The sequence below is a fragment of the Diospyros lotus genome, chromosome 13 (genome assembly GCF_014633365.1).
Source record: "Diospyros lotus cultivar Yz01 chromosome 13, ASM1463336v1, whole genome shotgun sequence".
Classification (NCBI taxonomy): Eukaryota; Viridiplantae; Streptophyta; class Magnoliopsida; order Ericales; family Ebenaceae; genus Diospyros; species Diospyros lotus.
This window is the reverse complement of record NC_068350.1, coordinates 24,582,188-24,599,803: the sequence shown is the minus strand read 5'-3', so window position 1 is coordinate 24,599,803 and position 17,616 is coordinate 24,582,188. Positions and strand designations below refer to the sequence as shown.

Below are 17,616 nucleotides of genomic sequence, written 5' to 3'. Positions count from 1 at the left end.
TTTCATTCCAAATTACCAAAATACCCTTTGTAAATTATTAATCCCATATATCTCCACATAAATACAAAATTGGGATTTAATTCACTTACACACCTAACTCCACATAGGAATTATTTCTAATTTACCAAAATACCCTTTTATTGGACTTCATTATCCAAATTACCAAAATACCCCTCTCATAGGGCAACCTCATTCTCAAGGATTCATCACCTTCTCAATGGCATTTTTGAAAGTTTCTCACTTCCCGTCTCATTCTCTTAACACTGGTAATGCCAGGTGTTACATTTTTCTTCTAGAAAAAGAGTGGAGTTTGACAATCAAAATGTGTAAACATTTTTCAACACTAAAATTATCAAATTTTTTCATATGGATACTTACATATATATATATATATTATTAAAGAGAAAAGGCTTTCGCAATACGTCTTGCAATTGAAATTATAGGATATTGGGTCAACCCGACCCGATACCCGCCCTTCTCGGGACGTGGTATAAAAGGGCATGTGGGATCCTAGCTAGTAGCCACCTTTCTTTCTTTGTGTCACTTGTTGTTGTCTCTCTCTCTCACTCTCTCTCTCTTTCTTGCTCTCTCCTATGTCTCCATCTCCTACTTTTCTTTGGTTAATAGCCACCGATCATTGGCTCGCATTCTCATCTCTCATCCGACAGTCACTCTTCTCTCCTCCTGCCAACTAACTATTGTCCTTAATGCCAATGACCAAAGTTTCTCTGATCTAAGGTAAGCACTTAAAGTTCACCGATTTTAATTTTCAAATATAGTGAGATCCAATTGTTGGATCGTTTTGGTTTTGGGGTGTTTTGAGTCATAAGAACAAAGCGATTCCAATGGTTGGTTATGTTCATCAAAATCTGTTATTGACGAAGGCTAACGATGCCCTTCAAGAATCAAGTAACCGTTTTTCAAAAAATTAATTTTCAGATCTAGTTAAATCCAATTGTTGGATCGTTTTGATTTTTAAGTATGTAGGTCACAAGATCAAGTCGATTCTAATGATGGCTAGCGACACCCTTCAAGAAATGGGTAGCTTTCTTAAAAAATAATAATAATAATTTTCAAATCTAATGGGATCCAATCGTTAAATCATTTTGATTTTTGAGTATGTGGGTCATAAAATCAAGTTGATTCTAATAGTTAGTTTAGATCATCAGAATCTGCCACAGGCGATGGCAACAATGTCTTTCTAAAAATGGATAGTCTTTTTATTAAAAAATTAATTTTCAAATCTAATTAAATTCAACCATTGTTTTAGTTTTGAGGTTGTGAATCACAAGTCTAAAGCTATTCCAATCATCAAAGTTTACCATAAATAGCAATCGGTGATGCTTTTCCAAAAACAAATACTCTTCTTTAGAAAAATAATTTTCAAATCTATTGAAATCCAATCATTAGATCGTTTTGATTTTTGAATATGTGAGTCACAAGACCAAGCTGATTCCAGTGGCCGGTGCCAATCATCAAAATCTAACATGTACAATAGCCAACAATGCCCTTCTACAAGCCAATTTTATACCCAACCCGAGTGGGTCAAATATTGAGTGAAATTGACCCAATTTCACTACAAGACGTACTAGGAAAGGCTTTTCTCATAATTAAAATATACTCCCAGGTTAAGCAAGTTAAATAGGTCGAATTCATACAAGCAAATAACTAACTTGATTAAATACACAGATGATGATGAACAAGCCAAGAGTTGTGTTAACCCACTCATCTTGACATGAAACCATTCAAAGTAATGTACCCCAGATTGAATCTACTACTGCTTCTAAATGAATAATCTATATAGAGACGTTGTGTTTGTTTGTCTAAAATTAACAAGATTTGATAATTCCAACAATGAAACATCAACATCCATCATTCGTACAACATGCACGCAGATATGCTAGCTATGCACATGACATATTATGTATATTCAAGTTCTTGCCTCTCCTCTCTATTGAAACAAATACAAACGCACTCCTTTTGGCTTGATTTGAATAAAGCAAGACAGACGAGCGAAGTGAGCAGAAGAAGAGCGCATATCAAATATTATCAAATTTCTAAATTAAGTTGCATGCAAATGCAATGCGATGCAACAACAGTACTAGACCAAGAGTCTTGTCTTCCCTGACAACACAACCCACAACCACAGCCACTACTTTCACACTCTTCACACAGCACGGATAAAGAGATAAAGAGAGAGATGATAAACACAGAACACACTGCCAGTACTATTAGCTTCTTGTGTGATCCATCCATCCAGATATAGAAAAATGATACAACCAATTGACGTCTGGGCATCGCATGGGCAAACACAAACTACTCACATCCGAATGTACAGCCTATCCTCTCTCTTCTTCGCTATTATTATGCATGCACAAGGCACTCCCACCATTCACAGTCGGACACCACTCCATAATATCCTCCTGCAAATAACAACGAAAATAAAAATGACTCCCCATCAACAGCCAATTAAAGCACGCCAACGATGCATAAGAGAAGAGTTCCAGCTCAAACTAGAGAATGAATTTAAATACCTTACTTCATGTCTAAACTTTTTGCTCTTTTTTTTTTTAACCTAATAAGGTTAGAAAGAATTCTACAAGGCAAGAAGATATAGGGATTTTGCCACATTTCACCTTCATTTAATATATGTATCTAAGCTTAGACTTATCAAACATATATGATTATGTTCACCAACTTACAGTATGGAATGATCTTCCATCGCTGATTGTCTCCTTTCTTCCATTCCCAGAGAACAATGGTAGTGCCATCGTGAACACCTCCATGATTCTTATCACCATGAAAGGCATCAACATTGAGGCGAATGTTATTAACCATCCTTATTGCTCTGTAACCATCACCCAAGTCCTTGCTCTGGGTCCATAGTATTGACTCGTCGAGAACAGTTAAATTGTATGGGATCAGCTGCACCTGCAGAAAAATTTTAATGTGCCCAATCAATGCAAAAGACTTGAAGCATTTAGTCAAAAAGGAAATCGAGGTGAAGAAAATATTATATAGAAAAATAAATGTAGCAGATTCCTAGATATCAGCTAAGAAGCCCTCAAAACCCTACCTACTTGATCTCTTCCACATGCATAAAAGCATAAAGCATGAAAGGCATGCTTTACTTTTCCCCAAAAATATATAATTGATTGGTCTTGGACCAGCAAGAAAGTGAACTGATCATATATAGAAAATAACTGGTGTCACTTACAGTGATGCAGCTCAGTCAGCAAGTACATTGTGGCAAGATTACAAAGGACTTAATTCGTTTCTTTCTGATCAATAAAAAATAAATAAATAAAATAAAGACAACATGGACTTTTTTCCAACTGTAATTCTCATCAAAAAGACCCTCAAATGTTTTACTAATATAGGTGGGTTTGGTATTCTCTCTTACATCTTAGTCTCTACTGGAGACTATTCTTTCCCCTCCATGATAAGTGGAAACATTGAAAAGAATAAGAGAGGAAAATGCTTTAAAAAGAACAAAAGAGTAAATCCAATCCCATTGTGGGAGTAATGAGACTCGAGACATCATAACACAGCAAACCTTAATCTCTTGCTAGGTGGGGTTAGTATACGTATTTTAACTTGCAAATCATCTCTATTCATGGCCACATGTTCTATTAACCTCATATAGCCTATGTCATGTTCAAGAGTTTTCCATTAGGTTTTTCTCAAACCTTTTCTACCTCTTTTACTACAAATTTTTTCCATTCCATTCTCTCTCCTCATAAGATCATCTATTAGTCGTCTTTTCACATAACCAAACAATCTTAATTGCATCCCATGGATCTTATCCTCCACATGAGACATTCTGACCTTATCATGTATAGCCTCATTCTTAATTTTTGTCCTTTCTTGAATAATTGGACATTACCATAATATTTTTGTTGGGGAAGAAATTCCGACTGAATAAGAGCAGATTGGGATTCAGGATTAAATTATGATAAGAGCAGTTGTTTAAATATGTGATAAACTGATAAGAAGAAGAGGTTGAAATTAGAAGATAAGAAGTTACAGTTGTTCCATAAAAAATAGGAGAAAAAACTACTTCTCAAATTTAAATCCTATCTTATCTGTTGTTGTACTATATTTTTAAATTTATTTTTTGAATTCCTAGATTCTAGGAGAAAGCTAAGGGGTGCTCTTGTATATATATTCAGTAGACGATCAAACGCGAAGGTATGTGATCGAATTCATTTCTACTCACCTCTATTTCACTTAGATCATACTTAGATCATTTATATCTAAGTATCTAAATTATTCGTGGTATTAGAGCCACCGATCCAGTGACTGCATACCTTATCCCTCTTCCTCAAACAGTCATTCCAAGATGACTAGCAATCCACCAACCAGTGAAGCCTCCACTACTTGTCCTGCATCCACCAAAACCTCACAACCTTCAATTGTTCTTATTTACCTCGATAGCCATACCCTTCAAATCACCCAGCATAAATTGAATGGGGCTCATTTTTGGGAATGGTCTCAATTAGTTTTGTTGCTTGCTAAAGAGAAGGGAAAAGTGGGATATCTAACTAGTGGCACTCCTATGCCAGATCCTGAAGCTACTAATTATGAAGTATGGGCCACCGAAAATTCAATAGTTATGGCCTGGCTCATCAACTCCATGGAGCCAAAGATAGGGAGAACCTATTTGTTCTATAAGACAAGCAAAGAAGTATGGGAAATCGTACAAAGTCTCTACTCATATATGAAGAACACAACTCAATGCTTTGAAGTTAGATTAGCTATACAAACCACTCACCAAGGTAATCACTCAATAACCAATTACTATAATATGTTGTCTGAGTTATGGCAGGAAATGGATTTGTTTTGTAACATTAATTGGGAGTGTACTGAAGATGGAGTTAAATACACTAAGATGATGGAAAAAGAACGAGTATTTGATTTCCTTCATGGCCTTAATTCTGACTTGGATGAAGTGAGAGAGAGGTTGTTGGGAACCAAGCCATTCCCATCCATCCGGGAAGCATTTGCAAAAGTGAGAAGAGAGGAAAGCCAAAAGAAGGTAATGTTTAACTCATTGCCTATATATGAAAATAACACTAAGGGTTCAGCTCTTGCTACTTCTAAACTAAGGACAACACTAACACGTGGAGACCCACAGAAAGAGAAATAGTGGTGTGATCACTGTCATAAGCATTATATCACTAGATACACTTGCTGGAAAATTCATAGAAAACTAACAAATTGGAAAGGAAAAAGTCAAAAGAAAATTCAAGCAACCTACAATAGATGCTGAAGAAGGTAAAATGATTAACTTTACCTTAACAACGGATCAATTGGAGCTCCTACAACAAGTACTGAACTAGACAAGGAGTACTAAATCATCTGATTTGGTTGAATCCCCAAAACCAACCGTTTCACATACTAAACAAGGTATTTTCCATCAGTGCTATTTCTCTAATATGTTGTCTACAGATGATTGGATTGTGGATACAGGAGCCTCAAACCATATGATCGGTTCATTGCATGGATTATCAGACTATAAAAGGTGTGATAAAACTATAACCATGACTATGGTAGATGGTACTATCTCTTATGCTAAAGGGGAGGGATCAATATATATAGTTAGCTTACATTTGAAATATGTCTTATATGTGCCTAAATTGAAATGTAATCAATCTATTGTCAATCAGCAAGATCACAAAGGATATGAACTATAAAGTGATATTTTCTCCAACTCATTGTGTTTCAGGACCTAACTTCAGGGAAAATGATTGGCAATGGTAAAGGAAAAGAAGGTCTGTATTGTGCTAATGGAGTCGCTAGTACTCCCACTTTATCTAAGTTACATAATACATCCTCATTTTCTACTGTCTTAGATTCTAATATTCAGTTGTGGCACAAATGTTTAGGCCATTCAAGTTTTAGATACCTAAAAATCTTGTACCCTCATTTGGTTATCAATAAAGAGAGTGAGTCTTTCAATTGTGAGCAATGTATTCTTTCCAAACAAACAAAAGTTTCACATCCTATTCACTCTTATCAACTCACTAAACCATTCTATTTAGTACTTAGTGATGTATAGGGACCAACAAGAACTCCAAACCTAACTAACACTTACTAGTTTGTCACCTTTATAGATGATCATATCAAAGTTTGTTGTGTGTTTTTACTAAAGAAAAAATCTGAAGCGTGTGCAATGTTCAAAAAATTCCATCAAATGATACTCAATGTTTTCCAAACATCAATCCATATCCTTTGATCGGATAATGGAAGAGAATATTTCTCAAATGAGTTTGGAAACTATCTCAGTGAGAATGGGATTGTCCGCCAAAGTACTTGTCCCTATAACCCATAACAGAATGAAGTGGCTGGGAGAAAAAATAGACAACTAATTGAAACTGCTAGATCCTTGATGTTTACTAGCTCAATCCCTACTTCCTATTGAGGCGAAGCTATCCTTACTGTTGCCTATCTCATCAATAGACTTCCTACCCAAGTTCTCAAATTCAAAACTCCTCTGAGTACTCTTCTCTATCCTCTGCTTACCCGGATGCTTAATTTATTGTCTCCAAAGGCCTTTGGGTGTACAACGTTTGTGCATAACTATCACTCCAAATTAGAATAACCCAAATCCTTGAAGTGTTGTGTTTGTGGGATACTCCCCAACACAACAAGACTACAAGTGTTATTGTCCTAACACTAGGAAATTTATTCTGTCTTATGATGTCTCATTTCTTGAGAATCACTATTTTTATTCTACCATACCTCTGCAGAGGGAGGGAGGGAGGGAAGGGGGGGGGGGGGGGGGGGGGGGACTTCTAGTGCAGAGCAAGGTAAGGATTTTTTATTCTGTCCTAAAGCAGTTAACTTGATTACTCCTACTCCTAGTTATGTAAGTAATCAAGGGGGAGAACAACTAGTCCAAGTTCCTCAAAAACCACCACCTCTGGTTTATTCTCGAAAGACTTATGACCCAAAGCAAGGCTAGTCATTACCTCCGAAGGAAGGTTTGGTACCTGATGAGGATGGAAGACTGGAACCTAAAGGAGCTAAAATGATAACAGTGCCTATTGAGGAGGAACAAAGGACAAGGATTGCAGGGACAGAAAATGCATAAACCATGATTTGGATATTCCAATAGCTTGGAAAAAAGGGGTGAGATCATGTACAAATGTTGATTCCCGAAAGATTATCAAAATAAAGAAGGAAAGGATGGCTCTGTTAGTGTTGGTGCTCTAATGTTAGATTTAGATGGCATCTGGTATTTATAATTATGGGACTAATGATGTAATTCTTGCAATATATATATAACAAAATGTGTTTTCATATTTTGAGTTCATATCTTCATTCATAACTCTCCAATCATTATATATGAATGAGTCCTTAGATTTCTTGTTAAAGGTCTTATTCTTAAGTGTTAAGAATATGTGACAATTGATCTTTGTAATAAGGATATCTTAATGATAATTCCTAATCCTTAGACTTCTCAGAAAGGGACTATGATTAGTCAAGTACAGACTGATACATAGGATATTACCTTTGATTAGTATAAGATGCTAATGATAAAGGATAGTAAGTCGCATGCTATAATCCATGAGATAGACATAGTATACATATGGGTAGGTGTTAGTGGAACACTTACTGAATGTGACGCACGTGATAGATCTCATGGCTCAGAGGATCTATGGTCTATCACAGGCTTCGATTGTATTATTGGTCCTTAGACCGGAGGTAACACAATTGTCTTGTGTGTCGGTGTCGGGGATTTGTCGTTGCTAAGAACCATCTGATTACTAGGTGGGAGATGCACTGTGTGATCCCTGTATAGTGGCATATGGAGGCAGGTGATTACTAATGGGATCCATCGACCTCCAGCATGAGGTGAACGTCATATGCAATCAGTGATGGTCTTGATTGTAGAAACCCCTAGCCAGGGTACACTTGATTGGAACGTGTTCCAATGTCAGAAAGAGTTTCGATGTGTAATCTCAATCTCACCACATTGATTTTGGCATAGTCATCAACTTAGTGAGTTTGATCAATCCATAACTCTCACCCGATTGGGATGATAAATGATTGAGGGATTATAGTACACGGGAATCGAAAGCCCAAATAGGTTTTATATTGAAGTAAGACTTCATTACTGATAAAATTACCCTGACATAATGCTAGTTGTCGCTCAGGGTCTTTCACGGTACATCGAGGAGATAGAGAGATTCTCCTTGTAGACCAAAACGTTGAGTTGACGTGTCCTGATTGCTACTTAGTAGTGAACCTAGAAGGTCACACGCATATCCGAGTGTGATGGTTGACTAAGTGATTAAGGCTGAAACCGTCATTAAGAGTTAATGATGTTTACCGTTAAGAGTTAATGGACTGGGTTTTAAATGATTAATAATAAGGAGTAGACGTTAAGAGTTGACGAACATGCTGTTAAGAGTTAACAGGGACCTTGATTTCATCATGAGATGGTGAAAGTGTCATTAAATGTTAATGGCGAGGCCAAGATGTAATTTCTAGAAAGTTGGCATAAAGGGCATCAAACTGTCGACAGTGTTGGGAAACTGTCAACAGTTTCCCTTTGAAATGTCGAGCTAAACTATCGACAGTTTCTTGCAAACTGTCGACAGTTTCTGTTCCAGAAGCTCACGATCTGCACGACGTTTTGTCGCTTTATGCAACGAAAAAGCTAGGGCATGTGGCAATGGCGGACGAGGGAGGTTGGCGTGCGTCCTTGACGCATCTCCTTCTCTCTCCCTTGTCCCCCTCCTGTCTCTTTGTCGTTTTCCCAATTTGTATGCCCTAGGGGTTTCCTATTTGGGGGTATATATATGTTAGGTTTCTGAGCTGAAGTTGATTGACGGTTGGAGCCCCTTTTGTGATTGTTTTCTCTCACGACCAGTACCTTTTCTTCACTCTCCAAAAACCCTAGCTCCCCAATTCATTGCTCCTTTGATTCTCTCTTAGCTATTGAAACATATAGCTTTAGACTATCAAGCTTGAGAGTTCTTCTTCCTTAAGAACCCATTTCATTTTAGCCATTATCTCCCTTGCTCTTTCTGTCTAGCACAAAGAGAAAGTAGTGGGATTCACTATCTCATAGGAAAGTGGACCCGATAGGCCCCTCGTAGCTTCGAGGGACGAATTTGGTCTAACCAAAAGATGTTCGAGAGCTATTTTTGGAGCAACCGTTGCTACCTCGGGTGGATTTCAACCTTCAACAATTGAAAGGTAAAATAACTAAACCCCCTATGGCATGGTTTAGATTTTGATATGCATATAGACAATGAAAACGGGTCTAGCAAGGTGTTTTCGTTCTTGTTCCCGCTACTATTTTATTGTTTTCGAAAAATCGTTTTTGAAAATTGCTTAAACCCTTGCATTGGTACACCTAATAATGGTGTTCCTCATTAGGCTCACTAACTATATGCTGGTTAGATCCTATGTTTTTTGAAGTTTCTAAATCTAGAATAGCATACTTTCTTAATTCAAACTTAGGAAACTTTCCTAAGTTTGTATATATGTGATCTTTCCTTTCATGTATTGGAGTCTTTCTTATGTAGTATCCTCTCCTCTATAAGAGGACATGTACGTGTACATATGAATTTATGAAGAGTGTATTCGATTCTTTACATGGTATTAGAGCCAACTGATACCTTATTCGTGCTTCCAAACCCTAGTGTGCCTTCATTGCACTTTCTTGTTCTTTCTTCCCTCCTATCAATTTAGCCTTCATTGCTCTCTCCCTATTTAGCCAATTGTTCTGGTGAATATGTCTGAGATTTTTGAGGTTGCTCCATCCATAACAACTGGAGAAACAACTGCAGTTGATCAGCCAATCGAAGCTGTTGATCAGCCAACCGAAGCCAGAGAGTTGCCTGAAATGCATCATTCGTACCATTTAAATGGTAGGAAGTACTTCCAATGGGCCTAGCTAGTGAGGACCTTTCTCAAAGGCTGGCCACTTAACTGCACCCACTCCAAAGGCATCTGATTCCACTTTCACAACGTGGGATATTGAGGATTCCCTAATCATGTCGTGGTTATGGAGTGCTATGCAGCCTGAAGTAAGTAAAAATTATATGTTTTTGTCTTCAGCAAATGAGATTTGGGATACAGTTAAACGAACCTATTCTAAGACCAAGACTAGTAGCACTAGACAAGGAACTTTAACTGTAACATAATATGATAACAAGATGAATGGATTGTGGCTTGAATTTGATCATTACCAAGACATCAAAATGGTGTGTAGTGAGGATGCTACCACTCTTAATCGTATTCTTGAGCAAGATAGAATTGTGGAGTTTTTAACAGACCTCAATGCTGAATATGATCAGGTTAGAGTCCAAATACTTAGCAGAGAGAAACTGTCTTCTCTTAATGAGGTGTTTTGCAATAGTTCAAAGTGAAGAGAACCAAAGAGTAGCTATGCTCAGTGAACCTTGTTAAGAGGGTTCAGCTATGCTTCCAATAAAGGAGAAAGAGCAAGATTTAGAATAGGGAAATCAGAAGTGCAACCATAAAATCAAAATCGTAAAGGGTTGTGGTGCACTTATTGGAAGAAACCTAGGCACACTCAAGACACATACTTTAAACTCCATGGGAAGGAGGCTATTCTAAGAAAGATAGGAGGTTTCAAGATTTTAGCCTCAAAGAACTAGGCCTATCTCTCGAACAAGGAGCAGGAGGAAGGAGGCCCCACTGATAAGACAAAATCCTCTACTGGATCTAATCTTAATTAGTTGAATGCAAATGAGATCAACAAGCTCAAAATTTTCCTAAGGACAATTCAAGATAGAACTTGCTCTCTAGCTCAACAAGGTACTTGTCTACATTCTATTTCTTTTTCCACCTCAAAACCTGATAGGAATAACATATGAATCCTAGATTCAAGAGCCATTGATCATATGACCCCGGATCTACATGTTTTTTAAACCTATAAGCCTCTAGAAACTTCTAAACAAATAACCATAACCAATGGAACTTTGGTTCCTATCACAGGACAGGACAAGGTTAGTCTTAGCCCTATTCTTCCTATCAAACAGGTGCTTCATGTACCTAATTTCAGTGTTCAAAAACGCGTTAGACGCTAGTCGGGCGGCAGGCTGGCGCCTGGCGCCTAGGGCGCCTAGGCAACGACTAGATCAACAGCAAGCTTGCTGCTGCAACAAAGAGCAACCAGCAAGTTGCTACAGCGAGCAGCAAGCTGCTACAACGAGCAACAAGCAGTAACACAACAGACGAGATCGATGAGATCGGAGGAAGATGGATACATATCGGAGGAAGATGAGATCGGCGACGAGAGATGATAGCCAACAGATGAGATTGGCGGTGACGAGAGAGAACGGCCAACAGACGAGATCGACGGCGACGACGAACGACCAAGAGACGAGATCGGGCAGCGAGAGAGAGAGAGAGAGACGACCCGCGATGAACAACCAGAGACAAAAAGGGAAGGGGGTAATAGGTTTGCCCAGGACGCGCACAACCTAGGTGACCCTAGCTGCGCACAACCCAGGCGGTTTGGCGCCGCCTGGGCAGCCTAGGCACCGTCATGGCCCGATTAATTGGGCCTGGCGACTAGGGGTGTCGAGCAGCCCTTAATCGCCGAGGCCAGTGGCCGCCTAATGCCTAGGCCAAATTTTCGAACACGGCCTAATTTATTTATCAACCTTGTTTTTGTCCATCAGCTCACTAAAGATTTGTATTGCCATATTATTTTTGCTCCTCATATGTGTGAATTTCAAGCAATGGACACGGCGAAGATGATTGGTGTTGCTAAGGAATAGAACGAGCTACATTACTTGAAAAGGGAAAGTGATTGTCCTAAAAGGGGTCAGTTAAGGGTTGTTTGTTCATCTCAGTCTACTTCAGACCTTGCCAACATTTGGCTTCATCATTATCAGCTTGGTCATACTCATTTTCCCTTGTCAAAGACTATGTTCCCTGCTTTACTTAAGACTCTAGATCCAAGTACATTTCAATGTGATGTGTGTGTAATTTCAAAGCATCATCGAGTGTCTTATCCCATTAGCAATAAATTATCTTCTAGACCATTTTCATTAATTCATTCTGACGTTTGGGGACCATCTAGGATACCTAACTGTTCTGGGGCTAGATGATTTATTTCTTTCATAGATGATTGTACTCGAATGATTTGGATTTTTCTATTAAAAGACAAAGCTGCTATTAGTATTGTTCTACCCTACTTCTATAGAATGATTTTCAATCAATTTGGCTCTCCTATCTAGAAATTTCGTACTGATAATGCAAGAGATTATTTCAATCAACACTTGCATCAGTTTTCCCAACAAGAAGGAATTGTCCATGAGTCTTCCAGCATGGATACTCTACAATAAAATGGAGTAGCTGAATGGAAGATGAGGCATCTCGTCAATGTTGCTAGAGCCCTTCTCCATCATCATCATGTTCCTAAACATTTATGGGGAGAGGCAGTCTTAACAGGAGCCTACTTGATTAACCAAGTACCGTCTAAAATTTTAAACCATCTTAACTGATTATCCTAAAAGGGTCAATTAAGGGGGTCAGTTAAGGGTTGCTTATTCATCTCAGTCTACTTTAGACCTTGCCAACATTTGGCTTCATCATTATTGGCTTGGTCATCCTCATTTTCCCTTGTTAAAGACTATGTTCCCTGCTTTACTTAGGACTCTAGATCCACGTACATTTCAGTGTGATGTGTGTGTAATTTCAAAGCATCATCGAGTGTCTTATCCCATTAACAATAAATTATCTTCTAGACCATTTCCATTAATTCATTATGACGTTTGGGGACCATCTAGGATATCTAACTATTCTGGGGCTAGATGATTTATTTCTTTCATAGATGATTATACTCGAATGACTTGAATTTTTCTATTGAAAGACAAAGCTGCTATTAGTATTGTTCTACCCTACTTCTATAGAATGATTTCCACTCAATTTGGTTCTCCTATCTAGAATTTTCGTACTGATAATGCAAGAGATTATTTCAATCATCACTTGCATCAGTTTTCCCAACAAGAAGGAATTGTCCATGAGTCTTCCTGCATAGATACTTTACAACAAAATAGAGTAGCTAAATGAAAGATGAGGCATCTCCTCAATGTTGCTAGAGCCCTTCACCATCATCATGTTCCTAAACATTTATGGGGAGAGGCAGTCCTAACAGCAGCCTACTTGATTAACCAAGTACCCTCTATAATTTTGAATCATCAGAGTCCTTTCCAATGTTTATCCTCCTACTTTCCAAACCTGAGTTTGCATACTCTTCTTCTTGAAGTGTTTGGTTGTTCGTCCTTTTTTCATATTCCCAAACATCACCGAGATAAACTTAACCCTAGAGCTCTTAAGTGTGTCTTCCTTGGTTACTCCCCTAATCAAAAAGGCTACAAATGTTATCATCCTTCCATTAAAAAATTCTCTATGTCAAATGATGTAACTTTTACTTAGAAATCAGACCCAGAAATCTCTTTATTGACACAAAATAATTGTGTACAACATCCTCTTTTAAGGAGAGGATTACTAGCAAAGAAGGAAAGAAATAATTGTAAGCATCCTACCATTATTATCTTTCTATATTTACATGATATTTACATAGAACACTAATCCTAGAATAGTCTAGGATCAAGGTTAGATCAACACAATTCCAACACTCCCCCTCAAGCTGGTTTGTAGATGTCTTCCATAGCCAGCTTGCCAATAAATTTATCAAACTGCTTCTTGTGTAGACCCTTAGTTAGAACATCAGCAATTTGTTCTGTTGTTGGAAGGTATGGCATGCATATTATTCCTGCATCGATCTTCTCCTTAATGAAATGTTTGTCCACTTCTATATGTTTTGTACAGTCATGTAATACTGGATTATGAACTATAGAAATAGCAGCCTTGTTGTCACAATATACTTTTATAGGTACAGAGTGAGAAAACTTCAGCTCTTCAAGAATTTGTTTGATCCACATTCCCTCACAAATTCCATGGGCAACAGCTCTAAACTCTGTTTTTGCACTACTTCCAGCCACCACATTTTGTTTTTTACTTCGCCAGGTGACTAAGTTTCCCCCAACAAAAGAACAATAGTCTGAAGTAAATCTTCTATCATCAATACTTCCTGCCCAATCTGTATCAGTGAAGATCTCAACTTGCAGGTGACCATATTTCTTGAACATTAGCCCTTTGCCAAGTGTCCCTTTTAGATATCTTAGAATTCTGTAGACCACCTCGAAATGCTCTGGCCCTGGTGAGTGCATAAATTGACTTGCCATACTAACTGCAAAAGCAATATCAGACCGCGTATGAGACAAGTAAATTAACCTACCCACAAGTCTTTGATATTGTTCCTGCTCTTCACTTCTTCAACTTTAGCAGCCTGTAGTTTCACATTAGACTCAATGGGAGTCTCTGACATCTTGCAACCGAGTAAACCTGTCTCTCCAAGAAGATCAAGTACATATTTTCTCTGATTGACAAAAATACCTTCTTTGGATCTTGCAAACTCCATTCCAAGAAAGTATTTTAGAATTCCCAAGTCTTTAATTTGGAATTCCTTCGCAAGTTTCTTCTTGAGGGTTGCTAACTCTATTTCATCATCACCAGTTAAAATAATGTCATCAACATAAACAATCAAAATTGTAACTTTGCCATCTTTTGAGTGTTTATAAAATATAGTGTGATCTGTCTGACTCTGAAGGAAGCCATAACTGGTAATTGCCTTTCCAAAGCATTCAAACCATGCTCTCGGTGACTGTTTGAGACCGTACAGGGATTTCTTTAGTCTACATACTTTGTCGCTCCCAAATTTCTTTTCAAATCCTTGAGGCAAACTCATGAAGACCTCCTCTTCAAGATCACCATTAAGAAACGCATTTTTGACATCAAGCTGGTGTAGAGGCCAATCTGAATTTACTACAAGAGACAACAGGACTCTGATAGAGTTTATTTTAGCAACAGGAGCAAAGGTCTCCTGATAGTCAATCCCATAAGTTTGGGTGAAGCCTTTAGCCACTAGTCTGGCTTTGTATCTATCAACACTCCCATCAGCCTTACACTTTATTGTAAATATCCACTTACATCCTACTATTTTCTTGTCTTTGGATAGGTAAACTATCTCCCAAGTGTCACTTCGCCTTAGAGCATTCATTTCTTCTATGACTGCTAATTTCCAATTCGGATCATCCAACGCTTCATGTATATTCCTTGCAACAAACAAGTATGAAATCCTAGATGTGAAAGCTTTATGATTTTTTGATAATCTATGGTAAGAGAGATATTTAGCAATAGGATGTAGTGTGCAACTTCTGACACCTTTCCTAATTGCTATAGGAATATCAAGATCAGGAATAGTAGAAGAACAATTGTTAATATTTGAAGAATCAACTGGGGAACTATTGGGTACAATTGAAGGAAGCAAACTAGACGTTGAAGTAGGATTTCTTGAACTTACAGTGCCATTGCTTGGGTTTTCAGACTGGTTTTGTGTAGAGTTGACATTCGGGTCTTTATTCCTTTGATGAAATCTCTATCTAGTATAAACCTGAAGCTAAGAATTCAAATCATGATGATCGATTTGTAGTACTTTTCTCCCTGCATGAGAAACCCCTTCACTTGGCACCAAAGAACTAGAATCTCCTAAGTGACCATCATTAGAAACATGTGGTTCTTGAGTTGGGCAAATTGCATTTGGAAGTGGGATAGAAACATTGCAAAAATTATCGTCAACTTCATGTGTCTCCCCCTGAAGAGAATTTTGGGTAAAATAGGGTTGTTTTTCGAAAAACGAAACATCCATACTGATATGGATTTTTTTGGTATTAGGATCATAACACTTATAGCCTTTTTTATGAGAGGCATAACCCAAAAAAGCACATTTGATAGCGCTAGGGTCAAGTTTGGAACGAAATTGATTAGGGATATGAACATACACAGTACACCCAAAAACTTTGATAGGAAGATCCGAATGTAACCGAGTGTTGGGAAAAACTTCTTTTAGGCACTCTAGAGGGGTTTTGTACTTTTAACACTTTAGTGGGGCATTCTGTTTATCAAATAGGAGGCCATCAAAACAGCTTCACCTCACAAATATTTTGGAATATGCATAGAAAACATTTTGACACGTGCGACTTCAAGTAAATGCCTATTTTTACGTTCAGCAATGCCATTCTATTGAGGAGTATTTCAACAAGTAGATGTATGGTGAATACCTTTAGCTTTCAAAAAATCCCCCAAGTGCTCATTAAAATACTCGGTGCCATTATCAGAGTGTAAAATACTAATTTTGGTTTGAAATTGATTTTCAACCATAGTGTAAAAAATTTTTAATAAGTATTCCACTTCAGATTTTTTGTGCATCAAATAAACCCAACACAGACGTGTATGATCATCAATAAAGGTAACATATCACCATTTTTCAGAGAGAGTAGAAATTTTAGATGGACCCCAAACATCACTATGAATTATATAAAAAGGTTTGGATGCTTGGTAGGGTTTTGGTAAATATGTAGAACGATGATTTTTTGTCAAGATGCAACTCACATTGAAAAAGAGAATAATCCATTCCTTTAAACAATTCAGGAAATAAACGTTTCAAATAGGCAAAACTATGATGGCCTAGTCTAAGATGCCATAGCATAATTGTATCTAGAACAAGAATTGAACTAATACAACTAAAGCCCTGAGCTTTTTTATTACCAACAGAGATTTCATCAAAGTAGTAAAGACCATCAATCATCCTAGCACGCCCAATCATTGTCCCCAAACTCTGGTCCTGAAATTCACAATGAGAGTCAAAGAAAGTAGCACGACAATTAGAATCTTTACATAGTTTACTAACTGACAAAAGATTGCAGGCTAAGTTAGGAACATAAAGGACAGAAGTGAGATGAATATTCGCAGTTAGTTTAATAAGTCCTTTGCCAGCAATAGGTGAAAAACTACCATCGGCAATTCTGATTTTTTCATTTCCAGAGCAAGGAGTATAGGTATTAAAAAAATGAGAAGAACTAGTCATATGATCAAAGGCTCCGGAATCTATAACCCATGGAGAGAAATGAAGACAAGAAATGACGTTAGGTTTTCTACCTGTGTGTGCCAAGGAAACACTGGGAATACCAGATGAAGAATTGGATTTTAACAGCTACAAAAGTTGATCAATTTGCTCTTTGTTGAAGGGACTGGTATTGACCACATTAGCAGTAGGGACCCCACGTTGGCTCTTGTCTCCTTGCTTACTGCTCTTCCAATTAGCAGGTTTGCCATGAATTTTCCAACAAGTTTCACGAGTATGGCGTGGCTTGTTACAATGGTCACACCAGACCCGAGGTCGCTCATTGCTTTGGCACTGGTAATTTGCAGCCTTGTAGACAGTAGAATCAGCAATTAGGGCAGAATTTTCAAGTGACTCACCAGTGGCCTTTTTTCCTAGCATGACACTCCTTCAACTTTCCTCTCTTTTAACTTCGGCAAATACGTCACCAATAGGCGGAAGAGGAGACCGGCCAATGATCCTTCCTCGCACTTCATCAAACTCGATATTAAGGCCAGCCAGAAACTTGTAAATGCGTCTATCTTCAACTAGTTTCTTATGGTGGTTGCAATCATCTGTAGATTTCCACTCATACGTGTTGAAGAGATCAAGATCTT

At 37.9% G+C, this 17,616-nt stretch overlaps 1 protein-coding gene across 1 annotated transcript in view; it reads right to left on the bottom strand.

The window, feature by feature from the left end:
* Window positions 1–2,018: 2,018 nt before the first annotated feature.
* Window positions 2,019–17,616, bottom strand: part of LOC127788625 (ricin B-like lectin EULS3) — a 30,808-nt gene continuing 15,210 nt past the window's right edge. Inside the window, exons 3-4 of the mRNA XM_052317121.1 lie at window positions 2,703–2,931; window positions 2,019–2,423 (exon numbers count right to left, since the gene is read on the bottom strand). Coding sequence (XP_052173081.1) covers window positions 2,422–2,423; window positions 2,703–2,931 — 231 coding nt within the window. The 3' untranslated portion in view covers window positions 2,019–2,421. The remainder of the gene's footprint in view (window positions 2,424–2,702; window positions 2,932–17,616) is intronic.